Source organism: Canis lupus, chromosome 27, assembly GCF_011100685.1.
Source record: "Canis lupus familiaris isolate Mischka breed German Shepherd chromosome 27, alternate assembly UU_Cfam_GSD_1.0, whole genome shotgun sequence".
In the NCBI taxonomy this organism is placed as follows: domain Eukaryota; kingdom Metazoa; phylum Chordata; class Mammalia; order Carnivora; family Canidae; genus Canis; species Canis lupus.
In genome coordinates this window covers 7,438,378-7,452,929 of record NC_049248.1, presented here as the reverse complement: position 1 = coordinate 7,452,929, position 14,552 = coordinate 7,438,378, and the positions used below count along the sequence as shown (strand labels likewise).

Below are 14,552 nucleotides of genomic sequence, written 5' to 3'. Positions count from 1 at the left end.
CTTAATATATGGTAAACACTTCTATTTTCAGAAGCTGGAGGATGGGCTGAAGTCAGCCAGGGATGGAGGGCATCCGAGCTCCATTCTTATCTACAGATGCCCTGCCTTTGGGATCCAAGAGGGGAGGCCAGGGAGGGTGGAGTCCAATATGTGGGGTCAGCTGGTAGATCAAGGGGAGAAGGGACCAGGTGCTCTGATTCCAAGTTACAAAGACCTCTCCCTGCATCTCTAGCAACCTCAGTGGCTGGGGGACCTCAGGCCTGGGCTGGGTATTGTGAAAGTCATTGTGCCCAGAGGATATTTGGGCACCCTTGTACCCTTGTTGTACCCTTATTGTAGGACTCATCTGGGAGATATTCTGCACAAATGGGGGTGGCATGAAATACCCAGAGTATGGTATCTGACTCAAGGGGACAGACAGAAAAGTGGCAAAACGGGCACTCAACTGAAGTTAGGGTTTGGGGATTTCAGGGCTCAATTTTCTTATAAAACAAAGGGTTGTGGTAGATTACATCTAAGGTCAATTTGGATTGATATATCGGAATATCTGGTAAAGGGGCACAGAATGTACTAGTAACGTGATCCAGATAGCTGTAATTTCCAAAGCATTTTCACAGATATGATCTCATTAATCCTTATGACATCATCTTCCCCATGTAGGTGGGCCAGGCAATGTTACCCTCACCTAATAAATGAGGCTTGGTGGGGCACCTGGGTGACGCAGTCGTTGAACTTCTGCCTTTGGTTCAGGTCGTGATCCTGGGGTCCTGGGATCGAGTCCCACATCAGGCTCCAGGTAGAGAGCCTGCTTCTCCCTCTGCCTCTCTCTCTGTGTCTCTCATGAATAAATAAATAAAATCTTAAAAATAAATAAATAAATGAGGCTTGGTGGAGGTTTTGCCGAAAGTCCCTCAACTTTTTGTGGCAGAGCCAGCATCAGCAGCTGGGGGCCCTGGCCAGGCAGAGTAGATGAGCACCAGACTGGTGGGAGGGTGTCAGGGCCCCAGTCAGGGCAGAAAGCCAGGGTTAGCGTTTACTTTGAGTCTGGGTTGGAGGGATAAATACCCAAGAGAGTGGGAGATTAGGGTGTCAGTGGAGAACTCTGGAGCAAAGGGAGGACTTACTACGGACCGCTGAGTGCCTGTCACAGGTCAGACACCTGTCTCAGGAAATCTTCACAGCCACCCCACGAGCTAGGTTCTCTCCAACTGGGAAACTGAAAAACAGACTCACAGGCTGTCTGTAGGTCGTTGGTCCAGGACCAGACAGCTAAAAAAGTAGAGGATTCTGAACTGGAACCCAGTGAATTAGATTCCAAAGCCCTGAGCCAGTCTACTGCTGGTCACGTGGGAAAGGTCTTGGGTGGGTGGGGTGGGGGGCTGTTCGCTCCTCCGGTCGGGGCTGGAGGGGTCGGATTGCTGGGCTGGGGGCCCCAGGCTGCCGCCAGAGCCAGGGCTGCAGGCGCCTCCGACTGAGCTCCAAAGGGTTACAGCCCTTCGCCCCCCCTCCCCCGCCTCCTCCCTCCTCCTCCCCCAGGCTCTTCCTGTCCCGCAGTTGCGACACCCCATCTGCCACTCTCTCCCTTCCCTCCCACCTTCTCTCTGCTCTCTGCTTTAATTTTCTCCCAGTTCTCGGGACTCAGCCTCCAGCTCTGGCCTTTGGGGTTGGAGGTCCCGGGACCGTCTCTCCAGTCCGCACCCGGGCTCCCCTGCCCGCCGCCCGGGCTCCTCTTGGGACCCGCCGGGCCCGCGCATCCCGGACCCCGCCGCCGCCCCTGCCTGAGCCCCGATGGGGGAGTGAGAGGCCACGGCTGGCCGGACATGGGCCTCCCCACCGTGCCTGGCCTGCTGCTGCCACTGGTGAGCCCCGGGACGGGACGAGGGCTGGGGGTGCGGGGTAGGGGCGGGTGGAGAGGGCGCCGCCCCGCAGGAGTGGGCCCTCGCCGCCCGTCCGGACCTCGGGCCGGCGTGGCCCCACTTCCAGCGCGGCCGGGAGCTGGGGTTCCCCAGTCGGCCGGCGGCCCTGAGTCGGAGGCAAGGGAGAGGGTGAAAGGCCAGCCAAGGCCAGCCAAGGAAGTCAGCTGGGGCTAGGGATTGGCTGGGAATGTGGGGGCAGGTGCTCGCTGAGGGAGGGGTGGGGCCGATTCGGGAGAGTGAGGGAAGGAGTGCGGGAAGGCCGGCCAGCCCTCTGCCTCTCGGAGGCCAGATGGTTCGGAGTGGTGTCCTCCATCCGCTGGCCAGCGCGGACCCCGGCGGAGGGGAGGAGCTGGATGCTAGGGAAAGGGGGAAACTGAGGCCGGGAGCAGAGATGGATTGGTGGGTAAGTTTGGGATGCTGCGTCTGTGTGTCTGTGTGGAGGCGGGTATTTGGGTGTCCGGTGGGAACTGGACAGGGGCAGGGCAACCCCGTGGAGAGCCAGGACGCCCACCTGGAGGCGCTCCCCACACTGTGCCTCTGGCTCAGCTTTTAGATGGGTGGCCTGTGTTGGACTGGGGACCCTCTCTAGCAGCCAGCACCACCTCCACCTGGTCCTGGCCCTGTGCCCCCTGGGTCCTGGCCCTTCCAGCCCCCTCCCCTCAGGCCTGGACAACAATCTCTTGGTTTCTTCTTTTACAGCTGGGTTTAGGGAAGTTAGTAGAAAGTTGTTTTCGTCACTGGAAAATGTCCCTTTCTTATGCCTCAGCCTTGTTTCAATGCTTCCTTGATCTCCTGTGCCATACCCTGGGTTCCTCTCTCCCCCTACCTGGGTGGATGTTCCTGGCCTGCACTGGCCCGTTTCTTCGGGGTCCTTGCCCTTCCCTGGCCCACGTCCTCCCCGCACTCTCCTCTCCTCTGGATCTTGTCCTGTCTCTCCTAAGCATTCACTCCTTTTCTGTCGGTTTCTCCATGAGTCTCTTTTGAGACTTTTTTCCCTGGTTCCTCCCTCTCTTCTCTGCTGAGTCCACATTTCTAGACTCTGATTCCCCAGGCAGCACCTGTCTCCATCTGGGTCTCACTGTTCTTTTCACTGTCCCACCTCCTGTCTCCCCAGCCCCCTGTCTCTTGACTTCTCTCAAGACTGTACTTCTCCCAGGCTCCCTCTGCCCCCATCCAGTGGCCTGGGCTTACTTTACTTCTCTTCTCTCTTTTGGGGGTAGATCCCTTGGATTCAAATCCTAGCTCCCTCACAGACTAGCCACCTGAACCTGGGTGGCTTCCACGTCTTAGCTTCTTTATTTCTAAAATGTAGGTAATAATCACAACCTCATAATGTCATTTCGAAGATGAAATAGATTGAGAGACAGTTGACCTTTGAACAACATGGGTTTGAACCATGCCGTTCCACTTATATGCAGGTTTTTTCCCACTACATACAGTATTATAAGTATATTTTATTTTTATGATTTTCTTTTTTTTTTTAAACATTTTTTATTATTATTTATTTATGATAGTCATACAGAGAGAGAGAGAGAGGCAGAGACACAGGCAGAGGGAGAAGCAGGCTCCATGCAGGGAGCCTGATGTGGGATTCGATCCCGGGTCTCCAGGATCGCGCCCTGGGCCAAAGGCAGGCGCCAAACTGCTGCGCCACCCAGGGATCCCTGATTTTCTTAATAACATTTTCATTTCTCCAGCCTTCTTTATTGTAAGAATACAGCATACGATACACATAACATGCAAAATGTGTGCTAATCCATTGTTTATGCTATTGGTAAGACATCCAGTCAACAGTAGGGTATTTGTAGTTATGTTTTAGAGGAGTCAAAAATTATATGTAGACTTTTCACTAAGTGGGGCGGGCTGGTGCTCCTAACACCTGCATTGTTCAAGGGTCAACTATGTATTAAGTATTCAACTTATTAAATGCTGGGTCTGTGCTAGACATTATTTTAAGTGGGATTACAGTAGCAAGCAAAATCTCTGCCCCCATGGAGTCTACAGTCTAGTAGACGAATAAGGTATAGCAAATAGAAAACAATAAATGTTAGATTTGTATTGTTAGTATTAGTAGTAATTACTTGGTGGCTACTGTGTTTGGAAAACATAGGGTATGGGTAGTCTGAATTGATAAAGGAAAGCGTCTGGGGGCTGGGGAGGAGGCTCCAGCCCATGTGGGAGTGTGACTGTGAAGGGACCCAAGCTAAGCCTGGAGCTGGAGGGGAAACAGAAGATATGCAAAGTCTGAGCTTTTCAATTGTTCACCATTAATACTGAGCACTCTAGTATACCGTGTGTGGGTGGATAGGGGGAAGAATACTGGAGAGAGGGTAGTAAAGCTTATAGGGTTTTGTTGTGCCTCAAAGAGCTTATGGTCTGTAAGACATCTTACAGCAAAAAAAAAAAAAAAAAAAAAAAAAAGATTTCAGAACAGTCTGGAGGGGAAGACCCACAAAAGTGTTTTGATGCGGTGCCCTGGAACACCAATGGGAGACAGACCAGGGAAGGGAATGAGCTGCCTTTTCTTGCTTAGCAGACCTCAACCGTGGTGTCGGGGCTCCAGGAGCACCCTCTGCCTAGAGTGCAGAGCCTACAGTGGATTGTCTCTGACCCAGCTGAGAACTTGACAGCGTGGGCTGTGTATTCGCTCTAAACCCCTAGAAGCCATATGGGACCTGGTGCCTAGATGGTGCTTCCTAACTCTTTGTTGAATGAATCAAGGAACAGGCATTGGTCAGATGAATGAGGAAGAGAAAAACCTCACAGATAAGTGGATTTGGAGCTGAGATTCGAAGTCACTCATTGGAAAAATGCCTAGAAAAAAGGGAGACTGGTTTGAGGGAGAGTAGGGGAATGGAGAGGTGGGGTTTTGTGTTGGGGTTGGTGGTGGCAGGAAGCTGAACGTTGTTGCTGGAAGTGGAAGGAGCATGTTGAAGAACAAGAAGAAATGAGAAAATTGAAGGGTGTTGGGGAGGGGATGAAGGAGAATCTTGAGTGTGGTCCCAGGTAGAGGAATTCATTCATTCATTCATTCATTCATTCATTCATTCATTCATTCAGACACAGTTTTCTGAGGGCCCATGGCATCTGGGAACATGTTCAGAATAGTAGTGAGGTGCCTCTGCAAGTACTCATTCAGGGAAGGAGTGACCTGTGGAAATGATGTTTGAGGTCAGGCTCTGGAGAGGAAGATTCCCATCCAACCTGTGGGTGCAAGTTGAAGCATGAACACAGATAAGAAAGTGTGTAGGATGGATTGGAGCAGGAAAGAGGCTGGCAGCTGGGCAGTCAGCGGGGAGACAGTTGCAATAATCTAAGAGTGAGGCAGCCCATGGATACGGACAGGACCAAGAGATCCTGTCCTCCGAAGAAGGACTGATGAGGTGAACTGACAGACCCGATGGCCTCAGGACTGGGATGGGGCCTTGAGACGAGAAGGGTGGCAAAGTTCTCAGTACCGGAACTATGATATTTGTCTAGACCAGGAGATTGACCAGTTGAGTTTGGGGGCATGTTAAGGGTCAGAGCCAGATGAAGTGCACACCTAACAGGCTAGAGCAGGGCTTTTCAAACTCTAATCTGCCTTCATATCATTCATATCTGCTGCATGCAGTCACCAGTGATGCTCAAAAGGAGAGGAACACTGGTCAGACTCTCCAGTGGGGGAGTGTGTGTATGTGTGTGTGGGTGGGAAGGAGTGGGTATGATTTGAGAACTCTTCCTCCACCCCCTCTAATGGGGAGGGAGAGGAGATAAGTTTGTTCCTATAAGGGGGCGCTAACTACTTCCCTCTGGGAATCATTAGCTTTAACTGGAGTGGAACATAGATAAGTCATCAGATTGGCCAATCAATCTGTATTTATTTGGCTCCTCTCGTTCTAGGGGCTGAGAAGATACCCAGGAGGATAAGACACTATCTCTGACCACACAGTCTCTCAGATTGCTCATCTCATAGAGTCTATGGTCATTTGTGGGAAATCATATCTACTCACCCAGGATAATTATATTATAGTGAAAGCTGAAAGTAGATACAGTTAATTCACGTTATTGAAGTTCACAGGAGGCTGAGCAGCTAATGAGCTTGTGCGGAGGAAGTGGTGTTAATAATGGAGGGCTTCGGGGCAGGGAGGTGGGGTCTCAGCTGAGCTCTTGGAGGAGAAGCTATCCTGAGCTCCCCAAAGATTTTGACATTAAAAGAACAAACACATCTTAATTTAATGAACAAATTAATGCAGGGGAAGGGCACAGCTAAGGTCTTGAGGTGCCGGGTCAGGGTTAGACCACAGGGTCGCTCTCTGCTCTCTGCTTCTCCGCCCCCTCTGCAGCCTCAACACAGGAAGTCACACTTGAAAGTCTCCCCAGGCGGAAGTTGTGGGGGAGTCGGAGGGGTGCCAGGCCACCCCCTCAACTGTGTCTCCACAGGCACCTCCCAGTTTCCTGCCTTTCCCCTGCTCCAGATGGCAGGTGCAGGCTGGCTAGTGTCTTTGGGCTCAGAGCTCACCTCCTAATTTAGCTGGAAGACGCAGCTGCTGAGGACCCGCCCCCTAGAGCCAGCTGGTGGGGGCCTGAGGCCCTGGCTACTAGGAGTCAGAGAGGGCTGGCTGGAGCACTGCTAAGGGCTATGAGGGATCTGGGAAATGCTGTCCTCCATCCCTTCTTGGCCTGTTTCCTCACTCCTGGAAAGTGGGCCTTTCAGGGCTCTGGAATTTCTCCTGTACTGCCAGTGGACTTGGTGGGGGTAGGGCTGTGGAAGCCCAGAACTGGCCTTATTTCCTAAGGGTTGTTGGGGGACCCCAGGGAGGTCCCCGAACCCACCCCAACTGGCCAGAACCAGCCAGGCTGTGGGAATGCAGTGAACCCCGAGTGGGAGGGCAGCCTTGGTTTGCCTTCTTTTGGAAATGGGGAGTGTCAGGGGGGCTGGTTAAACCCAGAGGAGGAGCGAGGGCAGGGCCTGGTCTTAAAGGAAGGATGCTGAGGGGCGGGAAGGAGCTGAGAGGCCCCTCAGGGAGGGGTGGGTAGTGACCTGATAGGAAGAAGCCAAGGGTTGAGGAGATTTCCCTTTGGGATGGAATGGGAGAGGGAGCCGTTTCCCAAAACATGTGTGCCAAGTGGAACAGGGGTCTCTTGCCTGGCTCTCTTGAGGAGGAGGGGCGGGGGAGGAAGTATGCTCTGAGTGGGGATTGGAGGGAGAGCCTGGCCCCCAGGACAGAGGGCTCAGATGGGGTCTTAATGGCTGGCTGGTCCCCTCAGTCGTTCTGCTGACTCATGACCCTTGAGGAGCTGGGGAAGCTGCTGGTTCTCTCTCCCTTCCCCTAGCTGCCCTCCCTCCCTGGCCTGAGTCACTGGGCGGAGCTGCCGGGAAAAGCTTTTTCCCTTTCCCGGATCCGACTTAACCCCCAAAGTGCTGGAGAGGGAGGGAGACACAAGGATTGAGAAAGCCTCCCTCCCTCCTGGGACATTTACTCCTCACAGGCCAGGGGTCCCTGAAAAGCTGCCCCCTCCCACCAAGGCTGTCCCAGAACTGGAGCCTCCAGTTTTACTTCCCGACCTTCGACCTTCTCCGCTGGTCCACTTTGCCCCCGAGGTGGTGGTGGTGGGGGCTGCGTGGAATTCCAAGTGCCAGCAAACTTAGGCGCAGAGAGCCCTTCTTCAGGCATAGGATCCACACTTTCAGGATTGAGAAGCTCTTCCCATTACCACCCCAAACTCTTCCTGTTGCCTTGGACACCTCAGTCTTGTTGGGCGGGAGGTGACAGTGCTGGAGTGGGCCAAGGATGATGCTGCCATCTGGGTAGGGGAGGCGGTTTGCTGCTGTTTCCCAGGTTGGCTTCTGTTTGTGGCTGAGGCTCCAGCTTCCAGGCGGCAGCATCCCCCAGAGAGTGCCTCAGAGTGGGACCCACCTGCCCACACTGCCTACTGGGCTGTGGGCTGCCATGCCCTCCTGTCCCATGCTGGGGTTTCTGTGATCAGATTAGCATGCTGCTCCCCAGGGTTGAACACACTTCGAGGACATCCTCTTATCTTTACATAAAGTGGCTCTCATAGCAGAGGGCAAAACAAATCAGGACCCAGGGAAAGCCAGAAAGAGGCTGACAGGAGCCCAAGGGGCAAAGTCTGGGTTGGAGCTAGACACTGACTCCTGGCTTTGCTGTCTGGGGCTCAGAAGCCAGAACAGAGCAGGTGGTTCAGTTGCTGGTGGGGTTGCCCCAACGGTATAAAGTGTGCCTCCCAGAATGCCCGTGCAGAGGGCCACAGGGCTCCCTGATCCACCCTCAGCTCTTGACTCGATAGTCCTCTGAGCAGGACCAGTGCCCCCTGGCCAGCTTTAGTTGGTATAAACTACATATGCCTTTGTCCACTCCTGCCTGCCTGAAAAACTTTATCATCTACCTCATTCCTGGTCCAGAACTTTCCCTTTTACCCCCTCCCCTTTTGCCCCTGGCCAACCTGGGGCCTTTGTGCAGATTTCCTGGTGGAAGGGGATAAGGCATGGAGCCTGAGGGCATAATCCTAAATGAGGTTCTGATAGAGATTTATAAAGAAACGCTTCAGGACACCTGAGTGGCTCAGTGGTTGAGCATCTACCTTTGGCTCAGGTTATGATCCCCAGGGTCCTGGGGTCAAGTTCAGCATCGGGCTCCCTACATGGAGCCTGCTTCTGCCTCTGCCTGTGTCTCTGCCTCTCTCTGTATGTCTCTCATGAATAAGTAAATAAAATCTTTAAAAAAAAGAAATCCTTCCTTTCTACCCACTCCCCAGGAATGGTGCCCACAGAGACATACATCACTTACTTCCACACCAATCTGATTTTATAAAAAAACCTTTTAACTGGTATAACACAATCCAGGAAAGTAGACAGATCCTAACTCCTAACTGTTCACCTGTGAATGTTCACAAAGTGAATACACTGTCAACATAGCACCCCGATGGAGAAACACCACCTGAAGCCTTAGGGCTCCTGTTGGAAAGAAGGGCCATAATTGAGGTAAACAGCCAGTTCCCAAAAACACAAAACAAAAACATTCCTTAAACACCTGCCCCGTGTCTAGCACTATTAGCCGATATGGGGAAATAAGGATAAAATATAGCCCAGGCCTGGGGTCTACTAGCCTTGACTTGGAGGAACAAAAATTCGTAGGAGGGAAGGATTAAGCACCAGATTCCATGGGGCCAGCCAGCTAAGCTCAGAGGAGGAACATCAAGAGTGAGCAGGAGTGGCCTGGGGAGAATGTTTCACTGAGAAGGGACTTGAGCTGGGAAGGCTTTGGACTTGCCACCTCTAAGGCTCCCACCCTCCCTCTCCTGATGGGATCTCCTCTGATTCTTTCCCCAGGTGCTCCTGGCTCTGTTGTTGGAAATATACCCCATAAGCGTTACTGCACTTGTTCCTCACCCCCGGAACAGGGTGAAGAGAGCTATTCTGTGTCCCCAGGGAAAATATATTCACCCTCAAGACGATTCCATTTGCTGTACGAAGTGCCACAAAGGTAGGAGAAAGCGGTAACAGTGAATCTGCTCAGTTATGGGGTCCTGCTTCTTCCTTTGCCTTTTCCAGAAGTTCTAGAACCTGGGGTGGGGGGGTGTCTTTCACCTCCAGTCTCCTAACTTTGCTGCCTCTCTTGGGCTGGGATTTCCTCCCATCTTTCCTCTTAGAGACTTGGGTGGAAGATGGCCCCAACTGTTCTTTCTAGCCTGGGGCTCCTTCCTTGAGCTCTCACTGCCACCTAACCCTGCCCCCCCCCATCACAGGGACCTACCTGTACAATGACTGTCCAGGCCCAGGGCTGGACACAGACTGCAGGGAATGTGAAAACGGAACTTTTACAGCTTCAGAGAACCACCTCAGACAATGTCTTAGCTGCTCCAAATGCCGAAAAGGTGAGTCTCAGGAGGTTGCAAGGGCTCTAAACTGTTAGGGCAGCTTGCGTGCCTGTCTCTGTGTGTGGGCAGACAGAGCTCTGCTGGTGGGTGTGAGTGGGACTGCGTGTGCATGCATGAGTGCATGGGTGGGGATGTGTGTACAGAGAAAGGCACACACGCTGCAGTGGGTCAAGGGCTCATACCCCATCTCCTCCCCACTCCAGAAATGAACCAGGTGGAGATTTCTCCTTGTACTGTGTACCGGGACACGGTGTGTGGCTGCAGGAAGAACCAGTACCGGTTTTATTGGAGTGAAACCCTTTTCCAGTGCAATAACTGCAGCCTCTGCCTCAATGGCACGGTGCAGATCTCCTGTGAGCATGGCTCTCCCAACCCCAGCCCCCTCTCTGCCCTAGGGTGTCCCCATCTCAGGAAGAAGCTCTCCACCTCTGTGCCCCAGCCCCCTGACGCAACTCTTCCCCTCCTTCCCACTCCCCTGAAGTCTGTGGGACCACCTCCACTCTGGCCATCCACCCTCTGCCCTTCCTGGTTTTCCCCGTCATCCTTGGGGTGCAGGGCAGTCCTCCCTTAGCTGTGCTGTAATCTCTCCCCACAGGCCAAGAGAAGCAGAACACCATATGCACCTGCCACGCGGGGTTCTTTCTAAGAGAGCATGAATGCGTCTCTTGTGTGAAGTGAGTATCTCTGCCAGCTGCTGGGCACTGGATTGAGTGGGAGGGGGCTTGGGTGGGATGGGGTGGCTGCAGGTGAGAGCCACCAGCAGGGCACGGGAGACACCCCAGGATGCTCCGGCTCTTAGTGACAAAACAGCAGAGTTCCCTCCACCTCTGACTTGCTCCTAAAATCTGAAGAAGTCTTTGGGGAGAGAGGCTCATGGACTTCCAGTTCTTTTAGAGATTTGGATTTGGGGATGACAGGGTATGCTGTAGTTTGATGATTCTAGGATGCACATTTTCACATTTCTGAAATCAGACTGCTTCTAACAATTGATGTGTCATGGTTTAGCTAGCAACTCTGTGTGTGTGTGTGTGTGTGTGTGTGTGTGTGTGTGTGTGTGTAGTGGCATGTAAATAATGGTGCTTCTTATTACTGATGGCATCTTTGCTGTGATATGGTATTTCTCCCCCAGTCTCTGTTCAGGCCTCCTCACCTCTTTTGGCTCTACAGAGCTTGTTCTTGCACACATACTTGCAAAGAAGGAAATTTCAGGGCTCTAACATTCAAGTGACCTGGGTTTAAATCTCAGCTGGGCCACTTATTGGCTGTGTGACCTTGGGCAAGTTACTTAACATCTCTGAGCCTTAGTTTTCTCACCTTTAAAATAAGGATAATGACACCCACTTGGCAAGCTGTATAGCTACAAAGTGCCTGACACCAAACTATTTGTTTTCTTTTTCTACTAAGTCCTCTCTGTTACTTCAAAGAGCTTTTACACTGATTCCATGTGGTTCTCTCTCTCTCTCTCTCTCTTTTTTTTTTTTTTTTTTTTAAGATTTTACTTATTTATTCATGAGAGACCCAGAGGGAGAGAGAGGCAGAGACATCCCTCCCCATGCAGGGAGCCCCATGTGGGACTTGATCCCAGGTCTCCAGGATCACACCCCAAGCTGAAGGTGGCGCTAAACCGCTGAGCCACCAGGGCTGCCCCTCCACGTGGTTCTCACCAAGAACTTGTAAGATAGGCAAAAGTGCCTCTTCCTGTTTCAGATACCTCCTGAGAGTTCACTTTCCTGAGTTCCTTCTAACCCCCCAAGAATTCTCATCACTCCATGCTGCCCAGTGACAACTCCTAACAGGGGAAGATGTGCTTGTTCTAGAATGCTCTTTGGCTGCCCCCCAACAATATGTATTTCAAAATTTTTCACACACATGTTTGACCCTTCTCTCAAAGTCAGGGATTGTCACTAGCAGTGTTATCTTTTTAAAAAATATATTTATTTATTCATGAGAGACACAGAGAGAGGCAGAGACATAGCCATAGACAGATGCGGGACTCAATCCCAGGACCTGGGGATCACGACCTGAGACAAAGGCTCAACCACTGAGCCACCCAAGCATCCCACTAGTACCGTTATCTCAAGAAAAAGCTCTCCAACCTCTCTCTACCATGGGATTCTCATCAGTGAAACAATTCAGTGATAGTTACCATTTTCTGAGCACATACTGTATGTCAGGCAGACTGATCTCACCTACTCCTCTATTCTGACAGGTGGGTAGGAACCTTATTTTACTGATGAGCAAACTGAAGCCTCCACAGGTAAATGACTTGTTTGGAGTCATACTGCCAGCCAATGAATGGGCTGGAATGCATGCTCTGCCTCTGATTGCTTTGATTTTTTTCTACACAGCCTCCTCAAGATCATTTCCAGTTCTAAAGTTAAATGATTTTGTGATTAACTTGTGTTTCATTCCCCTGCATCAGGACAGGTTTCATTTCCCAGGAGAGGTTTAATTTCTATTATACCAAGAGATACCTAAAAATATTTGCAGAGCAAGGAATTTCCAACAATGTGGAGGTTTTTTTTTTTTTCTTTTTTCTTTGTCTTTCCACCCTGTCTTCCTCTTATGGGAGGGCTCCTATCCACCTATGCCATCTCTTCTTTTAGCTGTAAGAAAAACACAGAGTGCGGGAAGTTGTGCCTACCCCCCGTGGAAACAGTCAAGGTCCCCCAGGACCCAGGTGAGGAGAAATAACCCGGTTCCCAGGCTCACCTGCCCTGTCCTCATCCCTGCCCCTCTACTCAGCCAGCCAGCCCCACTGCCTCCTGCCGCGGCTGCCTTCTGACCACAGCCTGCCTTGTCTGTAGGCTCCACCGTGCTGTTGCCCCTGGTGATCCTCTTTGGTATTTGCGTTTTATCCTTCTCCATCGGTTTAATGTGTCGCTACCAACGGCAGAAGCCCAGGCTCTTCTCCATTGGTGAGTGGTGGTTGGGGGGGAGGGGGGCCCAGCGTGCTGGTGGGGACGTGGGAAGAGGTGGGGTGGCATGATGGACCAGCACAGAGGGAAATGAGGAGTGTCCCCTCAGTTCTCTGCCAAGAACCCTGTTGGCAGGAGGTAGCCCTGATGGCTTGTGGGAGGTCACACTGCATCAGTGCTTCTCTGGTCCCTGGGGCCGCTTTGGCCCTGAAGCATGTCACCACAAGTCCTCGCCGCCAGCCCCAGGATGGGCGCAGGGCTGAGAGAGGAAGTGAAATTTGTGACGCTTTGTTTCTTTTTTCTTAGTTTGTGGGAAACCAACACCGACGAAAGAGGTAAGATGAAACTCGGACCGTAGCCCCAATCTTCCCCGGTTGTCCATTATAATCATACCCAAATGGCCCTCGGCCACCCCTACCTGCCTGTAGCCCCAACCCCTCTCCAGAATGGAGGGTCCCTCTTCTCCGCTAATGCTGTGCCTTCTCTCTTTTAGGGGGAGCCTGAGTCCCGGGCCTCAGTTCCGGGCTTCAGTCCCACCACGGGCTTCAGTCCCGTCCCCAACCCCACCTGCACCCCCAGGTCCATCCTCACCCCCAGTCCCACCTTCACCCCTACTGACTGGCCTAACGGCAGGGCTGCACCAGTCTCCAGAGAGATGGCCCCACCGTGCCAGGGGGCTGGCCCCATCCTCACCTCGGCTCCAGCCTCCACCCCCATCCCCACCCCTGTTCAGAAGTGGGAGGACGGCACCGCCACTCCGCGCACAGAAGGTGAGCTCCTAGCAGGTGCAGAGGGCCGGGCGCCTGGAGGGCGAGGACGGGAGGGGAGGGGCGCGGGCGCGGGAGGCTCACCGCCCGCCCGCCCGCCCGCCCGCCCGCAGCGGACCCCGCGGACCCCGCGACGCTGTATGCGGTGGTGGACGGCGTGCCCCCGTCGCGCTGGAAGGAGTTCGTGCGGCGGCTGGGGCTGAGCGAGCACGAGATCGAGCGGCTGGAGCTGCAGAACGGGCGCTGCCTGCGGGAGGCGCACTACAGCATGCTGGCGGCCTGGCGGCGGCGCACCCCGCGGCGCGAGGCCACGCTGGAGCTGCTGGGCCGCGTGCTCCGCGAGATGGAGCTGCTCGGCTGCCTGGAGGACATCGAGGAGGCGCTGTGTGCCCCCGCCGCCCTCTCGCCGGCGCCCCGCCTCCCTCGATGAGGCCGAGGACCGCGGCCTCCGGGCAAGGCCCCTTCTTCTGGACCCGGCCGTGGCGGGGCAGGCGTGCTGGGCAGCCACCTACTTGGTGCTACTCTTTGAGTGTACATAGGTTTTCTCAGCAGCTGGAGCCCTTCCGGAGGCTCAGCCTTGTGTGCGTGGCAGGTGTGTGTGTGTGCGTGTGCGCGCGCGTGTGATCCCGAGAGAGGTTGAGTGTGCCAGGAGCCCAAGCTTGTGGCTGCAGAGATAGGAGGCGCCCTGACCCCCCACCCATTTTGGGCTTAGAGAACCCAGAGAGGCGGCTGAGGGGCCTCTGGGGGGCACCTGGGCCTTTTTCACAGTACATAAGCAATCTTTGTATCAATGATGTTACACTAATGGAAACTGATTGCCCTTCTGCCACTGCTTGGACAAGCACAGAGGAAGCTGAACGGTTCCAAGGCAGGGGCAAGCACAGAACAATGGGGCCGCCAGCTGGAGCAGTGGACTTTTGTAAATACACTAAAACTTTGGAATTAAAGTGCTCCTGGAAGGGCTGCTTCTGAGTGGTGGGTGTGGGAGGCTCCTGATGGCGTGGGATGGGAGAAGCCCTGAGCTTGAGCCAGACACCCCGCCACCACGATGCCAGCTGACCGAGGAGTAG

General features: G+C 53.5%; 1 protein-coding gene across 2 annotated transcripts; it reads left to right on the top strand.

Annotated features, from left to right (window-relative positions):
* The first annotated feature begins 1,547 nt into the window (after nucleotides 1-1,547).
* On the top strand, nucleotides 1,548-14,445 carry TNFRSF1A (TNF receptor superfamily member 1A). Of its 2 annotated transcripts, none has more exons than XM_038576558.1 (10): nucleotides 1,548-1,859; nucleotides 9,250-9,403; nucleotides 9,666-9,794; nucleotides 10,001-10,150; nucleotides 10,393-10,471; nucleotides 12,404-12,477; nucleotides 12,605-12,715; nucleotides 13,022-13,050; nucleotides 13,209-13,485; nucleotides 13,596-14,445. In XM_038576558.1, exons 1-10 carry the CDS (start codon nucleotides 1,821-1,823, stop codon nucleotides 13,910-13,912), a joined length of 1,359 nt encoding a protein of 452 aa, XP_038432486.1. In that variant the 5' UTR covers nucleotides 1,548-1,820; the 3' UTR covers nucleotides 13,913-14,445. The 2 variants fall into 2 exon arrangements, with proteins under 2 accessions (XP_038432486.1, XP_038432485.1); XM_038576557.1 differs by lacking the exon at nucleotides 1,548-1,859 and adding an exon at nucleotides 2,148-2,319.
* The last annotated feature ends 107 nt before the right edge of the window (nucleotides 14,446-14,552 follow it).

What these genes read in the sequence shown, in the direction of transcription:
- TNFRSF1A (XM_038576557.1), top strand. Translation starts at nt 2,206, where the DNA reads ATGGTTCGGAGTGGTGTCCTCCATCCGCTGGCCAGCGCGGACCCCGGC. An exon ending in CTGTACGAAGTGCCACAAAG is followed by an intron (nt 9,404 to 9,665) that starts GTAGGAGAAAGC and finishes CCCCCATCACAG; the next exon opens with GGACCTACCTGTACAATGAC. An exon ending in GCCCAGGCTCTTCTCCATTG is followed by an intron (nt 12,716 to 13,021) that starts GTGAGTGGTGGT and finishes CTTTTTTCTTAG; the next exon opens with TTTGTGGGAAACCAACACCG.